This window comes from Ostrea edulis, chromosome 5, assembly GCF_947568905.1.
Source record: "Ostrea edulis chromosome 5, xbOstEdul1.1, whole genome shotgun sequence".
NCBI lineage: Eukaryota > Metazoa > Mollusca > Bivalvia > Ostreida > Ostreidae > Ostrea > Ostrea edulis.
Genome location: NC_079168.1, coordinates 70,323,172 through 70,344,240, shown reverse-complemented (window position 1 = coordinate 70,344,240; position 21,069 = coordinate 70,323,172). Strand labels below are relative to the sequence as shown.

Genomic DNA, 21,069 nt, shown 5'->3' with positions numbered 1-21,069 from the left:
CAAGGTGACTCAAGTGAGCGATGTGACCCATGAGCCTCTTGTTTTTATTTGGCTCAAGTTTAAAACTTCCCTGATGGAAACTTTCTAAGTCCATAAAGATGTTTAACCCTTTAGAATGGAACAGTAGTATCACACTTATTTCACCCATAAAGCTTAGACATGCAGATACCGCCTTAATCAGTTAATGTCCAAGGCAGGTTTTTCGATAATTATAGGTTTATACCTAAAGATTTGCCTTAGCTTAGACTGAAACTACCTTGATTTCTCCTACAGTCAGAGCAGAATCAGTTTAATGATATTGTATGGAATGTTAATGTAATACTTTTAAATATTTCTGACATATATATTCTATTTCAATTTCACAGTTGTTTCGCCCATTAAGGAGTGAACCACGATCACGACCAAGAAAAGGAGATACACATGTTAGAACATGGACTGGAAACTTCTTTTGCTTATCTGATACTACTGCTACAAAATCTCCATCATCCTCTGAAAAAATTGCCCTCCAAGCTTCTGGATTAGGGCTGAAAAAATTGAGTTCAAAATAAATGATGCTGAAGAAGTGGTATTTAGTACACTTGTTGGAGAAAAAGGATTTGTGCAATTACAAGAATCGGGGGGTGGGGGGGGGTGGTTGAATTATTACATTGTCAAAGTAATTGTAGGGATCTTCAACACCTAACTTGTGAACGGGATGTAGAATGTCTGCGGCAAATTATTGGCAGTCAAGCGAAAATATATGTCAGACCAATCCAGAGAAATTTAAAACTTCAGACCTCAACTGACAAGGTAACAACTTCTTTGAAGAGTGAATGCAGTAAGTGCCATATGGAGTACCTTCTAAATGATCTGAGGCAGCATATTTCACATTGTGGACCTGAGGAAGAATTACCAACACTAGAAAACGATATTACAACAGAAAATGAATCTCAAATTATAGAATCTGGAGCTGAAACTGCTTAATTCCCAAGAATCAATCCTTTACCACAGCCTCGACAAGCTGACAACAACTCAGAAAACAGGAGCATTATACCTGAACCTCTAGCTAACATTTCAGAATCTATTATCCCTGCATCTCATATTCAGAATCAACTTCAAAACACAGAATCTGGTAATGTGCCTGGACACGAAGAAACTGTTACACAGCTTGAAATCAGAAGAAACCAAAACTCAGAAATTGCAGAAATCATAGATCAGTGTGTTTATGAATGTAGGCAGAAGAACATCAGTGATCCTGTTGACATCCTAAAATTATGTCAGTCTAAAATTGTCACTGGTAGAACATTGGATATAGTGGATGATAGTGATGTACTTCAAGGAGAAACCAACTTCATCCTTATTGATAGAGATAACTTGCTGCAATCAGCAAAGGCGGAAATTGATGCAATTGCAGATTTACGGTTATGTCTTGAAGTTCAGTTCTATGGAGAGGTAAGTTTGAAAGTTGAGTTTTATATTTAGGAATTCTGTAAATTATTTTCTAAAGGAATTGTGCGTGTGCAAGTGCATCCATCAATTATTCTTGCCGAAAGTAAGAATTTTAAACTATGTTCAGATGTCCGGGACCCAATATCTTTATTTGTTGACTATTAAATCATTATGCAACATTGGTCAATTGGACTAGTTAATAAATCATGATCATAGGGAACTTTCACTTCTACTTTCATTTTCGTACATAGTTTGGGACATAGGAAGCAAAGTACGTACACTGTACAGTACATTGTTTTAGAAATGTCTCAAATTTAAAAAAGAAATGATTCCAATCATTTTACCTCTTAATGGGATTTATCAAAATGTAAGGGTTTACATATGTATAAAACTGGGCGGATTTTCCTCAGATCTTTATGGGTGAAAATGACATGGCCGGGTGAAAGTATTACCCAGGGCTTTCAGTGCAATTTAATTAAAGGAGGTACTTTTGTAAAAGTAGGCATTACTTTTAAAAGTATATGTAAAGACAAACATTAAAGATTTTTTTCATTGAGGACAATACTTTTCTCCTCACAGCTGGGTAAAACTAAGTACATGGTACCTGCACTTATTGGAACCCCTGATTACCTGTAAGCTAGATATCTCATTCAACTATCATATGATTTTTCTGTTAACAACATGTACATGTACTTAATATCATCTTAATGTCCAATATCTAAAACCCCAAGCTATGGAAACTAAAAGAAAGCAATATAAAAGATTTGATTGGAAAATTTAAAAAAAAATCAATCTACTATACTTGAGTAGTCATATGAATATGATGCACTTGTAAAGCAAATTTTTTTACGTCTCTGTTACACAGTTAGTAACATTGAATACATCATGGGTCATAAAATTCATTGTCATAAATCTTTGTCATTTTTTAGACTGCAGTAGACTTTGGAGGACCAAGGAAAGAATTTTTTGCCATGGTCCTTCGACAAATAAAAGAGGAATACTTTGAACCAATACGGGAATGGTCATCTGACTATGAAGTTTTGGGGGAAATAATGGGTAAGCAAGAAGAATCTATGATAATTTGGATACAAATGCAGAGTATTATAGAATACTATAGATCAGATATATTAATTGGTAATTAAAAAAAATTCATATAGGATACCAACATGGCCAGTACTTCGTGAAGTTTATCTCTTATAGTTAAAAAATTAGGGCCAAGGTTAAAGCTGAAGACAGAAAGGCTTGTAAGCAATATGCTCTCTGATCTCCATTTTCAGGGGCATAAAATAGGTTGACAGAAATATGTTGATTAAAATAGCACCAATTGTGGGCATCAAAAATGATCATGCAGCACAAGCTATGTTATTGACAGATAATATTTAGATATTTAAAAAATTAGAAAAAAAAGCATACTCTAGGTTTATATAGTATAACATGTATAATAAACTTTAAAATTTTACAGCCCTGAATATTTTGCAAAATGGAAAACTTCCAAGAATTTTTTCTGAAGAACTTGTAGAAGAAATTTTTAAAAGTGAAAATCCAAGAACATTTGTGAAAGATCTACGAAAGGGTTTGGATGCTCTTGGCATATACCAGGTGCTTAGTTTAATGCTTTATCTTTTCTAGGTCACCTGAGTGTACTCATGTGACCTATTGCAATTGGTTTTCGTCCATCGTCGTTCATCATCGTCCGTTAACAATTGAACATTCTTAACTTTTGATAATTACTATTCCAATTCTTTTCAAATTTGGTATGAAGCATCATTGGGACAAGGAGGACATAATTTGGAAATTTGAGAACTCCTGTACCCTTGGGAACTGAGAGGCATGGCAAAAACTGCCAAAAATTGACCAATTTTCAAAAATCTTCTCTACAACCACAAATGTGTAAGAAAAACTAAATGCATAGTGATATAGAACAGGAAGACCTCTACCAAAATTGTAAATTCAATGATACCTGGGGTGGAGGATTTGACTCCAGGGACGGGCCAAACTTCGTATATACAGTGCATATGTCTAAAATATTTAGATAATACCCTTTTAAGCTCAATTTAGCTTTTCTGATCACCTGTTGTACACCGTATGTCTGTATGTAAGGAAAAACTAAATGCATAGTGATGTAGAGCAGGAAGATCTCTACCAAAATTGTAAATTTAATGATCCCTGGGGTAGAGGATTTGAGAAAACAAAAACACATTGGAAAATATTGATTGGTACAAACATGACACTAAACATGGTCAGTAGAATATGAATTAAATCATATTGACCATAATATCTTATTGAATAGAATTTAAAATATTAATATTTATTCATTATTCTCTCCCTTAAAGTATTACAGAGGGTTTCACTAAATCAGATATCGCATAATCGTATATTTCGGCCAATCTGATATGATATCACTGCACTGAACCATTTTCTAGTGAAGTGTTAAACCCTAAATGTACCTTTGAAGAAATCGATATGTAAAAAGTTTTGTGAATGTAAATAGCCAATCGGCAAATCAAGTATTTGGCTAATGCATGTGATTATTTTTTCCTGACAAATGAGCTGTCGAATTAACCGGAACCCATTGTATATTGCGCAATGTGTGATACTCAGATGACTGTTAAGGCCCATGGGCCTCTTGTTAGAAAAAATGATTCAACATAGCAAAATGAGAAGTTTTTATTGTATTATCACTAGGTCTTTCATTCATACAGCTAATCTTTATATATATTTCATTATCTTGCAGCTTACTATAAAGCTACCTGTCCTCCTCCATTTATTTACTCCAGGACCTCAAACACCACTTAATTTTAGAATGCTGAACCACCTTATGCAACCAGAATTCAGTTCTGATGGTTCTAATAGGAAGAAGAAGGAATATGCTATGTATTCTGTTTTTGAAGTACATGCGAGAGGCAGCAAGTAAGGCCCATGTTTAAGCTCCCCTGAGCTGAAGGCTCAAATTGAAATAGTCTGATCAACATTTGTCTGTCCTCATCATACTTGATTTTGTTGATAGTAAAAAACCTGGCAAGAAACAGCCTTGGGTAAATGGCTTTGAATTTTGCACAAAATAATGGCCGGGCTCTATGGTAAGGAGAGATAATTGACAAGGTGTTTAAATTAGATACGTCATTTCTAGAACTACTGGGACATATGCTGCCATCTTTGCATGCAATCATGAATCCTTAAATAAATAGGATTCAATTTTGTTTAAAGGAGGATTCTTTGAGTTTATACATAAGTTGATTTATATAAATATAGGAGAGGATGAACTCTATAGATTTTGAAGGTCAAGGACAGTGTAAGGAAATAATTGTACACATTCAGAATCATCAATGAAGTACATTCTGTTTCTTGTGGTAGATTCCTAAAACAAGTGTCAGAATTTGATTTTAAGACTATAGAACAGAATCTGTCTAAATAATCAGTGCCCCACTGAACCTGTATGGCTTTTTAAGAGTCTTTTTTATGTGGTTCATGCTCATAATTTCATGCTTATATAGGAAAATCAGTAAAAAAAAACTACTCCAGAACCACTCGACCAAATGCATCCAAACTTGCATGGAAGCATCATTAGACAGTATAGATTCAAATTTGTTCAAACAAAGCCCACCCACACACCCCTACATCTTGGTCAATATTTACTGAACCAATTTTAGTCATATTTTACACATAAGTCATATTTTCCTACATGCAATAGATTTAGATTTCTCAAAACAGAGTCTCCAGGTCTATGATGGGGCCACCCCTGTAGTCCAAATTTTGTATATAGGTTATACAGGAAAACTATTCCACAAATTTTCAAGGTTACATCAATACATAGGATAGATATCATCCTGAAGTACTTTATTGGCGAGAAATTCAATAATCGACTAATCCATTATTGCCAGTAGAGTATCAGATCAGATCATGGACATTTTATTTTTATACACCCATCTTTAGATGGGACATCTTATGGTACAGCGATGTCTGTACATTGCCCGTCCGTTCGTTCGGGTTTTTCCGTTTCTAATTTCATTTCTTCTGTCACATATCAAGCTGAAACTTGTCAATTTGCTTCTTTGTGGATCACTCTTGATCATGTTACAATTTTGATCCATTTCGACCTCTCTTACAGGAGGTTTGCCCCTTTACTTGAAAATTATTGTTATATAGCGGGTACATTTGTCTGGCAAACCCCTCCTACAATTTTCAAGTGAGGACCATCTTGTTTTACCGAGTGTTGTATGAATATTAAAGATGTGCATGTGGCAAGGATTTTTATTTGCTTAATTTTTTTTTTTTTTTTTTTATAGAAAACTACAGGTTGTTGAACTTTGTCCGTTTTGAGGAAATATTGCATAGAGAGTACATGATTTGTCTTTTATTTTTCCTTCGACAGTTTGCAAGTGAAGACCTTATTTTACAGGGTATTTGTATGGGTATGGAAGATGTGTATGTGGCAAGGATTTTAATTTCCTTCTTTTTTCTTTTAGAAAATTACAGGTTGTTGAACTTAATCCATTTTGAGGAAATATTATATTAAATGAATGACATGGTTTATCCGTATAACTCCTCTCACAGTTTAGAAGGTAGGGTATTTGTGAATAACTTGATGATGCATAGTATAAGGATTTTGATTCTTCACAAATTTCAATTTTCTTTGACATTTTAAATATTTACAGGTTGTTGAACATGATCAAAATTGGGGAAATATTTTACACACAGAACTCTTGGTTTGTATATCTACCTCCTGTCATAGTTTTAAGCTAAGACTCTTTATTCATATTTTGCACAGAAAGTGCCACAGCCTGATAATGGCTGATACTGCATGTACTTTAAACAAAGTTCTATTAGTTATGGCATCAGAAAAACACCCTATGTAAGCATTTTCACAGGCATATTATGTATCGTTTGCGGTATTTTTGTTTTTATAGAGAAATAGATTTGGGTAGGATACTAGTTGTTGTAAGTGTGATTAATATTGCAGCATTCTAGTTTTATGTACGTCTTTACAGGTGGCCGTAGAGGGGCAGTCAATCTAAGCAGCATTTTAAGGTTTGCAACAGGAACCGACGAGGAACCAATCCTTGGGTTCACCATCCATCCTTCCATTTCAATTGTAGAGGCATCATCATTTTTGCCTACAGCTAACACTTGCATCAATCATTTGAATTTGACCATTCCCGCCCAAGGTGAAGATGCTCCAGATGTCAACTTATTGTACAATTTATTTGACTTTGCATTCAGCAACACCTATTTTGGACTGAAGTAATTTTTTTTTATGATGCATCATTTTAGCTCTATAGTGTTGTATCTAAGTCTAAATAGGATGAGTTTCGTTATCTTATTTCTTTTCCAAAACTTCTGAGCCATACATGTATTTTACTAACTAGAATGGGGCCACCATGGGGTTCCAAAGTATTTACATATGCTAATTGAGGAAATTTATTTAAAAATCTCCTTGAGACATACTAAAGTAATTACAATCATTTTCACATGAAAACATTTCTGAAAGATCCCATGCTTGTTCAAATGAAGGCTCCTTGATCCATGATGGGGCCACTTCAGGGATATATATTTTGTTCAAAATTAATTGAAAATGGGTTTTTTTTCTAGAATCCTAGGCCGAATGCATCAAACTGATACAAATACATCCTCAAATAATGTTTGTTCCAATGGAGACCCCAAGTTCAGACTGGGGCCGCCTAGTGGTTCAAAATTTGTAAACATTAGATTTTCATAGGAATATCATTCTTCAAATGTCTTCTTCAAAAACTCATTTTCACTTGGAAACATTCCTTGGTAGAATCAAGTATGTGAGACCTATCCTGGTGGTCAAACATTTGTATATAGACATATTACAGGAACATTGATGAATAGATTTCTCATGTGAGCATGTTACATGTACATGGAGGCAACCCTTGGATTGTAGGTTCAATTAAAGGCCCCTGGACCAATGATTGGGCTACATTGGTTGTCGTAAGTTAGTTTTAAAAAAGGTTTGTATAGCAAAATCAATAAAACAAAATGGATGAATTTATTTCTAATACAAATCATGTCAGCTATTTTGGCCCCATGTTCACATTTACCAAATTTAAACAAGGATTTCACAAATCATGTAATATATATATATACATGTATATATTCTTTTTTATTTCACAGAAAGTTGATAAGAAATACCCCATTAATTAATTCTGTAGTTTTGAATGATACTTTTCTATCAAATTTTGTAGACATTTAGTACAATGTTTACACAATAGACAAAAAATGGAAATCACTTTTAGACATGTATCATATTTGGTGGAAAGAAGCTTTTATTGTTTTGTGTAACAGAATTGAGGAATTAAATTTGAAGGTTCACTGTTACTGTTGAATGAATTAAAAGTTTGGTACAAAATGTTTCCTTTGCTTTTTATTAATCAGAACTCTGTGTTTTCCTAATGTACTTGATATTAAACATTATCAGTACATGAAGTTGATGTTGAATTGGACATGACAGACAGACCATTGGAAAGAATGGTACAACCTTAGTCTGGACTCTTTAAAATGTCTATTGCTTTTTCATAAACATCAAAACCATAATCTGTAGAAAACCAGTTGATAGGACATTGCAATTCTAGTTGTTGATGACCTCTCTCGGACAATTCAAACTGAGGGGCATTTAGAGTTAGTCGTTGATCTTGATATTGCTCAATATCTTCTCCAGGATTTTCAAGATTTATATCATTCACTGGAGGTACAGGAGTGTTAACTTAGCCTGCTGTGAATAAACATGAAGGTGATGTTTTTACTGTTCTAATCCTGTGTTTATTCCATGCATTACGCCACATCTGCAAGTTGTTGTTAATTTTCTGGGTGTACACATGATGAAGTGCATAAAGGTCAAGGTCACTGAGTGGATTAAGAATGCCTTGATCTTCCATGACGTAGAACAGGTCATAAAAAATGACAGAACACACTCGAACACGTCTCTCCATAACCTTTCAATTCGCTGATTATGGGTACTCTTCCCAACAATCATGCTTGAATTGTCGAGTCCTTTAGATTCAGCCATGAACTCTGCTATTTTGAAGTTTTCCAAACCTTGGTCTGACCGCACTCTAAGAGGTGTTCCATATTCAAGTATTCTAGATCGGAAGCATGTGAAAATTGTTTCTGCGTTATTGTTGTTTATACATTTGAGAAACACAACAAAGCGACTGAATCCATCGATACCGCCTGCTGTAATGAAGTTCCATCTTATAAGTTTATGATTTGTGTTCACATGCCATAAGTGATTCGGGGCTGCTACATTGTAAACTCTTCTGTGAAGTCTATTTCTTTTCCTCTCTTCTATTCCATCACTGTCAATTCTGTGTAGAGCCTCTCGTAGACGGGATCTTGTGATCTGCAGAAGAAAAAAATGTTATACAGGTATAACATTGAATATCAGTATACAAAACTCTTGGCCATTCAATGGATTTCATATAAACTTTACTTTAAGTAAGACAATAATTTGTAGGTATGTCTTGAGGGTTTGGGTCTTTTCAGGGTTTTAGCTCTGCTGGCAAAACCAGTGTAGAATATGTCATACTGAATCGTCCGTCTGTAACTTTGTTCTTCGTTATCAAACTGGTTGCATTTTGATGAAACTTACTCAGAATGACACCCCCCTGGTCTAGTTGGTTCTAACCAAATGTCATGGGGGTACAACCCTTAGGGGCCACATCCAAACAAGTGTATCATTGCATATTCAATAATTTCCACTCTCGGAGAAATAAATGACAAAATCTTTTGATTCATTGAAAATTTACTTTTATTTGGAGAATTTGCATTACTTTCCTAAAACCCTTAAAATTTGTGTCATTTTATTAATTTCACCTTTTAAAAAATTACAGAAAATAGTAAAAATGATAACTAAAACGGCCCCCAGCATCATAAAGTTACGCCACCTAACCATAATTCCTGGATCCGTCCTTATTAGTCTAGTTGATCCTAAGAAATATAAACGGAGTCCCAGATTGCGATGATTTATAGATAATATCAAAAACGGCAAACAGATTGACTTCATACTTCTCGGGAACAATCTTTATCTCCAAATTGATTCACACAATAAAAAAAAAAATAATAAGTATAAATTCTTATATTGGAAATTTTGCTAAATCTTATGACGTCACAGGGGAATGGAACTACTTTGATATTGGATATATTATTCAGTGAGTTCTTCGATACATTTATTTCGCACGAGAAGTCAGCGGTCCTCTGATGATTTAGTTCATATCAATATGCATATCTTTATTCCACTGCTGGATAAAAGATGTCTCAGCATTTGTTCTCCGCATCGAGGTAATTCTGCAAGGATCTTTTCTAAACCCATGTCCAAAGCATCGTCATCTATGTCAGAAAAATTTCGCTTCCCAAGATTATATTTGTTCATTTGACGATATAAAGATCTTTCTGATACCGAAAGTAACTAACTCATATTGGAAACAGAAAATTCTGCCTCGATTAAATTCTCAAGAACTTCCTTTCCTATATCATACTGCCTTTGGAATGTATCGCTGTGAACAAACACCCTGTCTGAATTTCCATGCTTGATACATTCAATCCTTAATTTCATCATCTCAGAGGAACTATTCAATCCTAAGCATTGTAGTTCAAATTTAGATAACCTGCATACAATTTCTGGCACTATTTTTTCATCTCTAAATTTCTGAATAACTGATTCCATACCCAACTTCGTCCAAATGTCTTCCATTTTGAATTCTTGTTTAAACCAGTATCAATTTGATGCTTGCATCCGTATCAATCTCGATCACTTGAAAGTTTATCCTCACATAATGATGTTTGCACATAACATAATGATGTAACCACATAACATAATGATGTAACCACATAACGTAAAGAAGCATCCACATAACATAATGATATTCCCACATAACGTAATGATGTAACCACATAACGTAATTATGTAACCACATAGTATAAAGAAGTATCGACATAACGTAATGATGTAACCACATAACGTAATGATGTAACCACATAACACAAAGAGGTATCGACATAACGTATGATGTAACCACATAACATAAAGCGGTATTGACATAACGTAATGATGTAACCACATAACGTAATGATGTATCGACATAAAGTAATGATGTAACCACATCACGTAATGATATAACCACATAACATAAAGAAATATCCTCATAACGTAATGATGTATCGACATGACGTAATGATGAAATCATATAACGTAATGATGTAACCACATAACATAAAGATGTATCGACATAATATAATGATGTAACCACATAACATAAAGATGTATCGACATAACGTAAGGCTGAATTACACTATAAGGCAGAAACGGCGTTCCACAGATATCATTGATAGTCAATGTATTGTGAACAGTCTTTAAAGGGGGTAAATATTAAACGAGTATCAAAACAGTTTTTTCTTTTCTTTCTATTTTGTTGTTGTGTTTTATCATTATTTTTTTTTTTTTGGGGTAGTTTATTTTTTTTAAATCAATATCTCTTTTTTCAGTGAGTATTTGTTTTCGATATCATTATCCCCTCCTATTGAATTGGTCTTTCGATTTTGGAACATACGACAAGCTAAATCACTGTTATTTTTTATTTACTCCTCAATTTTTATTGGATATAAGTACGTTTTTATCAGTAAAGAACTTAAGCACTGTAAAGAGTCATACAAGGTAAACCTTGTGACAATCGAACTATTGAACCTCATGGTATGATGTTCAGAGGACATATGTAACTATGCTACTCAATATGTTATCAGAAAATATGCACGTAAAAGACCAAATTCTGCATGTTTGTAAAGATATGGAGTAGACAAGCACAGATAAAGGGCGATGTGAAGGATGTGTACATAAACTGATAATTAAGAAAATGCTTGTATCGATCGATATATACATACAAATATATTTACTGTACACATAGTATATTCAAGATGCTTTATGCCAACATACTTCATGAAGTGTGTTATGGAAAGTTTGCTAGTGTGAAGTGTTGTCTTTCATGCGCTCATGTATTTTTCAAAATTTTATTTTAAATTACATTTTAGTTTTATTTCCGTCGAGATTTCCAGTCGTTAATATAGTTGCACTCTGTCTATATATCAAGATCCATACGCATGTTGTTCACATTCACGAGGCTATCATTTCAATTGTTAAAGTTATCGAGAGTAAGATATTGGATATGTAAGTATTTGTAGATGAGCATACTGCCTTGTAATAACCTTATTCTCGGACCAGGTTATGCATAAAATTGTCTTTGACCAAATATACTGAAAAACTTCAACCTATCTATATGTAGCGTTAACTATTATTTTTTGAAATGGAAGAAGAAAAAATCAGAGATTTTTCTATGCGTATGTTGTGCATTTGTTAATAAGTATCGTGGTCCTTGCAAAACATAAAAATATGATACCTGACACTCGAAAAATATCTAAGTGATTGCCCTAAAATGATCCCATACTATGAGAAACTAATGTTAGGATGCTTGTTTGGTCAAATATCACTTTGGCAGAAAAATTATCAATTGTAATAGTATACCGAGTATACCCTAACATGCGGGGTGTATGCTAAGTTGTGACCGGAGTGTAAGCTACCGAAGTGACAATATAGACGGTCGTGGTACGATTTTGCATAACATCTTTTTGGCACACTGTTTTTCCCTATAATAGTTCTAAAACTTCATTGTCATTTCGGATTTCAAACGTTTCGGTTGAGCATCACTGAAGAGACACATTATTTGTCGAAATGCGCATCTGGTGCATCAAAATTGGTACCGTATAAGTTTTACATTATGACCCCTGGGTCGAGGCCACTGCTGGTGGACTGATAGTCCTCGAGGGTCTCTACAGCCCAGTAGCTAAGTACTTTGTTACTAGCTTGAAAATACGGATGTATATTTAACTGCTGTTATAAAAATTTAGAAATTCATTTCAAAATTAAGGATTATCTCCCTCACGCATAGCTCTTATCCTTAGGCGAATTTGACTCCACTTTTTTGGCACACTGTTTTTCCCTATAATAGCTCTAAACTTCATTGTCATTTCGAATTTCAAATATTTCGGTTGAGCATCACTGAAGAGACATTATTTGTCGAAATGCGCATCTGGTGCATCAAAATTGGTACCGTATAAGTTTTACATCTTTATTAATTAATATATTTGATTATGAAAGAAAGACTTACTTTAGGAATACATGGAAACAAATATATCCACTGTACACTTTCTAGTTTTCTCTAACACCTCAACACAATTCTGACGAGCGGGGAAAGTTTGATACTGCAAGTAGTACCGCATGTCAAGGACCAAATATCAGGGCAACGCTTGTTACACCCTAAATCGTCGCCCCATCCCAAATCGTCGCCCGTCAATATTTTATTGACGTTTTTCAGGATATATTACACAAGTTATTTTATTGTATACCCTCTTATATGGGAGTACATAAATTTCACTTGATCTGTTTGTATGTCTGTCTGCACTCATATCTCTGGTGTTTGTCGACCTATTGGGCTGAAATTTTGTATGTAGATTACATTTAAGTGACTCTCTGACATGCCTTCCCAAAAATGAAAATTCTGGAATGAGAGCTTGAAGCGCCACGACCTGTGTACAGTTTTCAGCACCCCTGACATATCTCTGTTGTTTGTGAACCGATATGTGGATTACATGTGTTCCTGGCATGTGCTTCCTCTAACATGAATTTTCTTGATCGCGAGCTCAAAGCGCCGAGAGCTGTAATCTTATCGAACTATTTTCGACAGTCACTCTGGTGTTTGTGAACTGATTGAGCTGAAATTTTGTATCTAGGTTATATGGGACTAAGCACATAGGTTTCATTTGATAGAGAGAGAGAGAGAGAGAGAGAGAGAGAGCAACGAGTTAAAGAAACCAAAAGAAAATATTGAAAAATGAAAAGGAAGGATGGGTGTTTCTCGAGGTTTTCACGAGTGTCCAAAGGACGGGAGTGTCCAAACGGCGGCTAACAGGCGTAATCTAATATAATCTGTGGTCACTAACAAATCGGCAGCGCACAAGACCTAACAACCCCATGATCAGCAGAATTACCCCACAACAAAAGGCAAAAGGATTTATTGGCGGATCTCTCTCTCTCTTTCTCTCTCTGGAGGACTGGACGAAAAAAATCATATAGACGACAATGACACCACTACTACCAACAAACACAACCCTTTCAATAGTGGCAACACCACAACCAACCAAAACAACAATAAAAAATACTGGGATCATAAATAAAAAAAAATTAAAATTATACAACAGAAAATGTAAGAGACGAAGAAGGAGATTAAAATGTCTTGCTTATAGGGTCAAGAGAACCTTTTGCGTTCATTTCTGAACCACAGAAGAAGAAAGAGAGGAAACAAGGAGTTAACAAACAGGACCAGTTTGTATGTAAATGATGCTTCCAAATAGTTGCAGCAAGGGGGGGGGGGGGCGACAATGTGGGATGTGAGGTTATACCCAAATCGTCACCGGCAACGATTTATGACAGTTGACTATTTAGGGTATTGCATAAGAAACCCCAAATCCTCGCCCATCCCAAATTAGTTGGTGGACACACTGAAAGATTTTTCGGGTGATAATGTATTTATTTCGAATAAAACTTGCATGCAACATGGACATTTGATAGATTAGAAATGAATACGATTAGATCGATAGTTCATAGTACGCGGTACATACATTGTCCCGCTGAAATCCCGCGTTGGTGTAATGCTGGAAAGATAAGAATTTCCCCCGTGGAGATTGATCGTATTGTATGAATTGTGTGCAGTTTGTTAAGACTGTTGAAGGAAAGCAAGCATTTCCCCCATATTTCTCATTGTACTAAACCCGCTCCCCCTCCCCCACTAATAATGTTAAACAAAATACTTAATAAAAATACGACTAGGTAGCACCATGCTTAAATTCAAGAATATACTTAATTAGAAAGATGCTGAACTATAGCGGGATTTCAGGGTGCATGCTTAAATAGTAAAGTAATTTTACGCATCTGAACCGTGATCATGACTTTTAAGCTCATACGGAAACGGTTACATATCAGGTTATCTTTGTAAAAATTATCGAAAGCGAACTGTTTAATTTGGGGGGGGGGGGGCTTAAATAGCAGTATGTAGGCACCTCCAGTTCTTGAAGCAAGCAATAAAGCAATTTGTCTCATGCAGTTTTCTACAATCTGGAAATTTTGTTCACCTATTTAATTCAGCTTTGTATTTTCATCTCATTACTTGTATGCATATTTCTCCTTCAACTTTATGACAATCATATATTGTACGTATGGAGATAACCACGTGATTTACAAGAACTTGAATATGATAAAATATGGTTAGCTCAATAAATGTAACAACAGGATTTTTAAACTGGAATTTATGACATCCAATAGAAATTCCGTGGCAAGCTGTTGTGTTTTGGTTACAATTGTATTACAAGTACATAATAAATTTTGAATTTAACATGTACACCCTTCGAGTGATAGCATAGTCACATATGCTGATAGTTTGATTTAGAACAAGTGTGCATATAAAGACCAAAACGATTATCAATCATTTCATACCATTGTAAAGCCCTGAAAATCTAACACGATAATGAAGAAAGCAGTCATTTTACTGTACCTTTGTTTTGTAGTATCAGGTAATTTATATACATGTAGGATGCGTGCTTCACTTTTTTTCTATCTTTGTTTGCTTTTAAATCAATAGCACTTTTAAAATTCTGAATGATAATTTTAATGCAATATCTAATAATAAAAAAAACCTTTTTGTCTTCTCATATTTACTATGTTAACCTCAGATTTACTATCATTTCATGCCTTTTCTATGTATTTATTGTTCTTTGTTCTAGTTTTTTTCCTTTACATTGTAAATCGCTTAAATTTAGGGTAACTGCCTTGATTAGATAAAGCGCTATATAAATATACAGTACTACTACTACTAATAATAATAATAACATAATTTCTCTCGTGATCAGCAAAACGTTGCAGCTACCCATACAGAGCGTTGGGCTCCAGATGTTACTATTTCAGTACTGACACAGCATCGTGGGACGAGGCTTTCGTAAGTAGTCTTTTAACTGTTGTGTAATACATCCCACCTCTGGTGTGTCCAAGGGTCCGTGTTTGCCCAACTATCTATTTTGTATTGCTTGTAGGAGTTATGAGATTGATCACTGTTCGTTATCTTCACCTTGCATTTGTACTAGATATTGCTTGTAGATGCGTGTGACCTAGATAAAACTCTAGAAAAGACGTTCTAATCTTAGAGAGGTGATGTATTGGAACAGTACCTGTTTATTGGCACAGTGCATATTCTAGAATGCAAGGTGAAGATAACGAATAGTGATCAATCTCATAGCTCCTATAAGCAATACAAAATAGATAGTTGGGCAAACACGAACCCCTGGACACACCAGAGGTGGGATCAGGTGCCTAGGAGTAAACATCCCCTTTTCTCTGAAAGTTTGGTTTAGTATGAATAGACTATAAAACATTTAGTAATAAGCACTCTAAAGAATTGCATTGGATATCACATTACTGGGGGATTGAACATAATGGCCGATTTGAACAACACTATTTTGGTTTGGTTTGGTTGTGTAAAATCAGCTCAGTGGAAGTTGTTTGTTTAGCTTTTGGATCACGATAAGTTACCTGCTACATGTATTTTTCACTGTTGCTTCCTTCATAGTTCAACGCTTCTTTGATAGCTGTTAAGTGAATCTCCTTGCGTTACTTAAGTGTTTTGTGTCCCTCGGTGTTTATTCTCACCTTTATAAACTAAAACCTGTAGGTGTGTCTTCTTGAATGAAGTTGTATAGAACTTACATAATTGTGCTTCCTTATAAGGGGGCACATCAGCTTGCATGAATGGTGAAAATAAGAAACAGTGATCAAGCTCATAACTCAAATAAGTAATGCAAAATAGAGTTGGGCAAAACGGACCCCTAGATATACCAAAAGTGGAATCAGGTGTCTAGGAGGAGTAAGCATCCCCTGTCGACCGGATACATCCGCCGTGAGCCCTATATTTTGATCGGGTAAACAGAGTTATCCGTAGGTAAAATCAGTGTGCCAAGATCGGCCTAACAATCGGTATGAAACACGTTAGCATTTGATCCAATGATAGGTTGGATTGGCAAACTAGATCGTTATAACGACCATAGAATTTGTGAAATGCTGACTTTAAAGGAACATACGTCTGTCGGTCGGTAGACCAAGTGTTATTCACTCGGTATCTCAAGAACCCTTTGCTTGATAGACATCAAACTTCCTATACTGGTTTTCCTAAAGAGTATATTGATTTGGAGGTCACAATGTCGATCAACGGTTAAGCTTCTCTTGACATAAAATTATTGTCCGCTCAATATATTGTTAACTTTTCGATGACAACCATCAAACGTGGATCACTGGTACTCCATAAAGACTGAATAATGCATTGCTTTTTAAGTCACGGGGTCAAATATCATGAATCAAATGACTGTTTATTTGGAAATGTCTGCTCAGTATCATAAGCTATTAAAATTAGCATTGCGGTTGTCTCTTGCTTGTAAATAGCACACGAGTTTCGCTGTCACTACAGAAATTCTAAATCTAAATTTGATTCTTTTCAATATTGCCATACGGGAACATATATATTTATCAAAAACAATTTCACATTGATTTTAAGGCATGAGAAATACTTAATAATTGATTTATTCGTAGGACAAAAGTGATGCAATTTCTGGGTTATTAATCAAAGAAAGGCGAAGATAACAAACAGTGATCAATCTCATAACTCCTATAAGCAATACAAAATAAAGAGTTGGGAAAACAAGGATCCCTGGATATACCAGGGATGGGATCAGGTGCCTAGGAGGAGTAAGCATCCCCTGTCGACCGGTCGCTCAATGTATTGCAACCACAGGTGTTAATTAGTCATTAACAATTCAATGTCAACCAAGTTCTATATCTAGTGTGCCCCCCCCCCCCCCCGATCATCAATGACTGCCTGACAATGCCTTCTCATGGATGCAATGAAGTCTCTGTCAATGGATGTTGTTCCAATCTGACTGCAAATGTTGGGCCAGTTGTTCCAGAGCCTGAGGCTGCGATTGTCTTTAGCGGATGCGCCTATCCACTTTGTCCAATGTATGTTCTATAGGGTTCAAATCTGGTGATTTTGATGGCCAAGGAAGAACCTGGATATTATGTCTCTGCAGAACATCTCGTGTTAGTCGAGCAGTATGTGATCTAACGTTGTCATGTTGAAATGCTGCTGTGGGATGTTGCATTATTGGAACCATATGGCCTGCACGACTTCACCAATAGACCGTTGAACCATCAAAGTACCCTGTATGTGAGCCAATGCAGTCCTGCCTGTATATAATATTGTATGTGAGGCAATGCAGTCCTGCCTGTATATGATATTGCTGCTCTAATCATAACACTACTCCCTCCATACCGGTCAGTTTCCCGGATGCTTTGCGCAAAATGTTCCTTTCAGTGCCTATAAACTCTTGAGTCTTTCATTAGGATTCTGCAGGAAAAATCGAGATTCATCGCTGAACCATACTGTCCGCCATCGTTGCTGGGGTCATACTGTATGAATCTGAGACCATTGAACTCGGTTCCGTTTAGTCAAAACAATGCCATGAACAAGTGTGTGTACTTTATTCCCAGCTTCCCCATGTCGATTGCGAACAGACTGATATGATATTCTGCGAATCCCAGGAATAGCAGATGCTGTAGATGACACTGTTGTAAAACGTTGACGAGGATGAGGATCCTGTGCTGCTGATGTCTGTCTTGCGTGGTCTATCTGCTCTATAACGATCATGTTTTGAATGTTGAACCGTGCAGTTGATATCTGCTCCAAAGGTCAGATATAGTGCTTTGTACAACTGTAAATTGTGACACACGTGCTTCTAGTCGTTCAGGGGATGTTTACTCTTCCTAGGCACCTGGTCCCACCTCTGGTGTGTCCATTTACTTATAGGAGTTATGAGATTAATCACTGTTCGTTATCTTCACCTTTCATTCAGACGCGACATTTCTCAAAAAGCAGTTACATTTAACGACGACGCAATAAAATGTCGTGAACCCGTACGTTTCATGGACTACTGGTGCTTACATCACATGCTTTAGGAACTTACAACAATCGAGATTTACAGAGACCAATTTCAAAATTTTATGAAAACATATTTTATTGTCTTCAAATTCTGTAGAACATCTATCTAGTACACAATAGCGTTAGATGTAACAAGGAGTAATCAGGCGATTCATTCTAAACCCTCAGAAATGTATGAAAAATAATTTGAAAATATCCATCGAAAGATGCGATTCATAAAGCTTATAAACTGTCCTAACTTATGTTATATTGCAAAATAAATATGCTTGATTCCATAAAAATTGGAACGAGTTTGGACCTCACTAAGGTTCCTACCATTTTCAAATTTTCATGGTTGCCGGAAGTAAATGTTCATTTCAAATATATATTTTATGACATTTTCGTTAAAAATAGAATTTGGGTCAGGTGTTCCTAAATATATACGATCGATCTGGACTCAGTTGCAGGAATGTTAGTTAACTTTAACTGACAGCTAACTTGCAATTAACTTAAACATTTATTTAGCGTTAATTTGAATTTAACTGTAAGCTAATTTTTATGCGGGTTGGAGACAAAATTGTCATGAATCTTATAATAGTAAAACTTTTAAAATGAAATTCGATTAATATTGATAGCAGCCGACCTTTATTCAAACAACCACGTCTTGGTAACAGATTGACCTGATCGTATTTTATTCGCAGTGTGTTGCTGAGCCTTTATATAGCAGCATGTTTTACTAATTAGAATTTGTACTTGATATAGGTAAATTGTATTCATAAAGGCGGATATTTAGCGAACCTGGAAACTCTCGACGAATACCTAATTATTCGATACAAGCTTGCAGGAATGAAAAATGGTAATTTTGCTTTGTTTTGTTTTCTAAAGGATGCGTGAATTGTTCAATAGTTTGAGTCGGTAAGATAGCGTATATTAGTTTTAGTTGATTCATTTCTTCATGGTATTACAAAAAGTACTAGAAACATGTTTCTCATCTGTTAATTCTAGATATACTCGTATATTCTTTGATAAAATCTCTGGTAGGTTTTCTTCCGTGATGCTTTTGTTTTTCTCTCAACACGAACCTGCAGTGGATTAGTGACGCGTCATTTATGGTGATCACAACTATCTGCATGTATAGAAAATATTTTGCAAATATTATAAGTGTGTCCTATAATACTAGTGCGTATATTGTAGATATAATAATTTCCACACTTTTTTATTTTAAAGGCCAGCATTATTCCATCGGAGGACGAGATTTTAATCGCCAGGTGAAGGAAGGAAACTGGAGATGGGTCAAAGCCAGTGGAAATTCTAAGATGTCTTACTTTGCATTTGGGCCAACTGAACCAGGAAGTAGAAAACGATATCCACAGCTCTGTATGTGGTTATACGCGGGTTATAAATATCAATTCATAGACGTTGATTGCACCTCCGTTGCGAGATACATATGTGAAGAATAAAATTTGAAGAGCAGCTCAGATTTAGGTGTATTGTTGTCAGGTCTGCTCAAGGAACAAAAACCATCTGCAGAGATTTAATTTTTAAATCATTGATCTCTAAACACTATAGCAAAATTATGCATTTAACATGTACCACGGAATTGCAAATTAATAAATATGTACACTCAAATAATTAAAAATATCTTCAATTGAATTATCAAGCAACAATTGAATGAAAGATTTCTTTCATTGCAGAATTATTTAATGTATGAAGATGTATAAATATAAACTGATTCATCAAATAGTGTTTAAAATCAATTAATTATACAACGAATGAATTTCATTTATGAAAATACATTTGCGCATGAATTGTGGCGTTGCCTGCCAGCATACAGCGTTGCAGTTCATGCCCTCATGCATTTCAAACAAAATTTACTTTTTATTATTTGTTCTGCTTTTACACATATATGTATTTCGTTAAGATGTCATACTATATTGATCATGATTCTTACGCACATTGAATTGTTCACATCTGCAATACATTAATAAGGATATGGCTATCGCAAGTGATAAAAATACAAAAGGCAAAAACATTGAAAATGTAAATACATAAGAAATATCCGTCATATGAGCTCATATGAGGAAAGCGCATTTTCAACGCGTATCAGATATATTCAATGCAAGGTGAAGATAGCGAACAGTGATCAATCTCATAACTCTTATAAGCAATACAAAATAGATAGTTGGGCAAACACGAACCCCTGGACACACCAGAGGTGGGATCAGGTGCCTAGGAAGAGTAAGCATCCCCTGTTGACCGGTCAACCCGCCGTGAGCCCTATATCCTGATCAGGTAAACGGAGTTATCCACAGTCAAAATCAGTGTGCCAAGAACGGCTTAACAATCGGTATGAAACACGCCAGACAGCATTTGACCCAATGCGAGGTTGTATTGACGAACTAGATCGTTATAACGACCATAGAATTTGCGAAATGCTGACTTCAATTGAGACTGTTGAAACCCCTGTACCATCAACTTGTTTGTCAGTAGCTTACCTCGATTTAAAAACTGACTATATGCAGAACAAGCTCTTGCATATCGAATCAGTTGAGATATATAAACA

General features: G+C 35.4%; 1 protein-coding gene and 1 pseudogene across 1 annotated transcript; both read left to right on the top strand.

The window, feature by feature from the left end:
* Positions 1 to 963: 963 nt before the first annotated feature.
* LOC125651973 (uncharacterized) lies at positions 964 to 7,875 on the top strand (annotated as a pseudogene).
* A 7,105-nt stretch (positions 7,876 to 14,980) lies between these two features.
* LOC125651976 (perlucin-like protein) lies at positions 14,981 to 19,979 on the top strand. The gene is made up of 4 exons (XM_048880836.2): positions 14,981 to 15,060; positions 15,397 to 15,482; positions 19,269 to 19,362; positions 19,734 to 19,979. The coding sequence occupies exons 1-4, from the start codon at positions 15,015 to 15,017 to the stop codon at positions 19,964 to 19,966; spliced, it is 459 nt and encodes a 152-aa protein (XP_048736793.2). The 5' UTR covers positions 14,981 to 15,014; the 3' UTR covers positions 19,967 to 19,979.
* Positions 19,980 to 21,069: the final 1,090 nt, after the last annotated feature.

Bases quoted from the DNA above. Each gene is read 5' to 3' on its own strand.
- LOC125651976 (XM_048880836.2), top strand. From the start codon at position 15,015: ATGAAGAAAGCAGTCATTTTACTGTACCTTTGTTTTGTAGTATCAG. The intron at 15,483-19,268 runs GTAAGTAGTCTT...TACTTGATATAG, and splicing joins CATCGTGGGACGAGGCTTTC to GTAAATTGTATTCATAAAGG. The intron at 19,363-19,733 runs GTAATTTTGCTT...TTTATTTTAAAG, and splicing joins GCTTGCAGGAATGAAAAATG to GCCAGCATTATTCCATCGGA.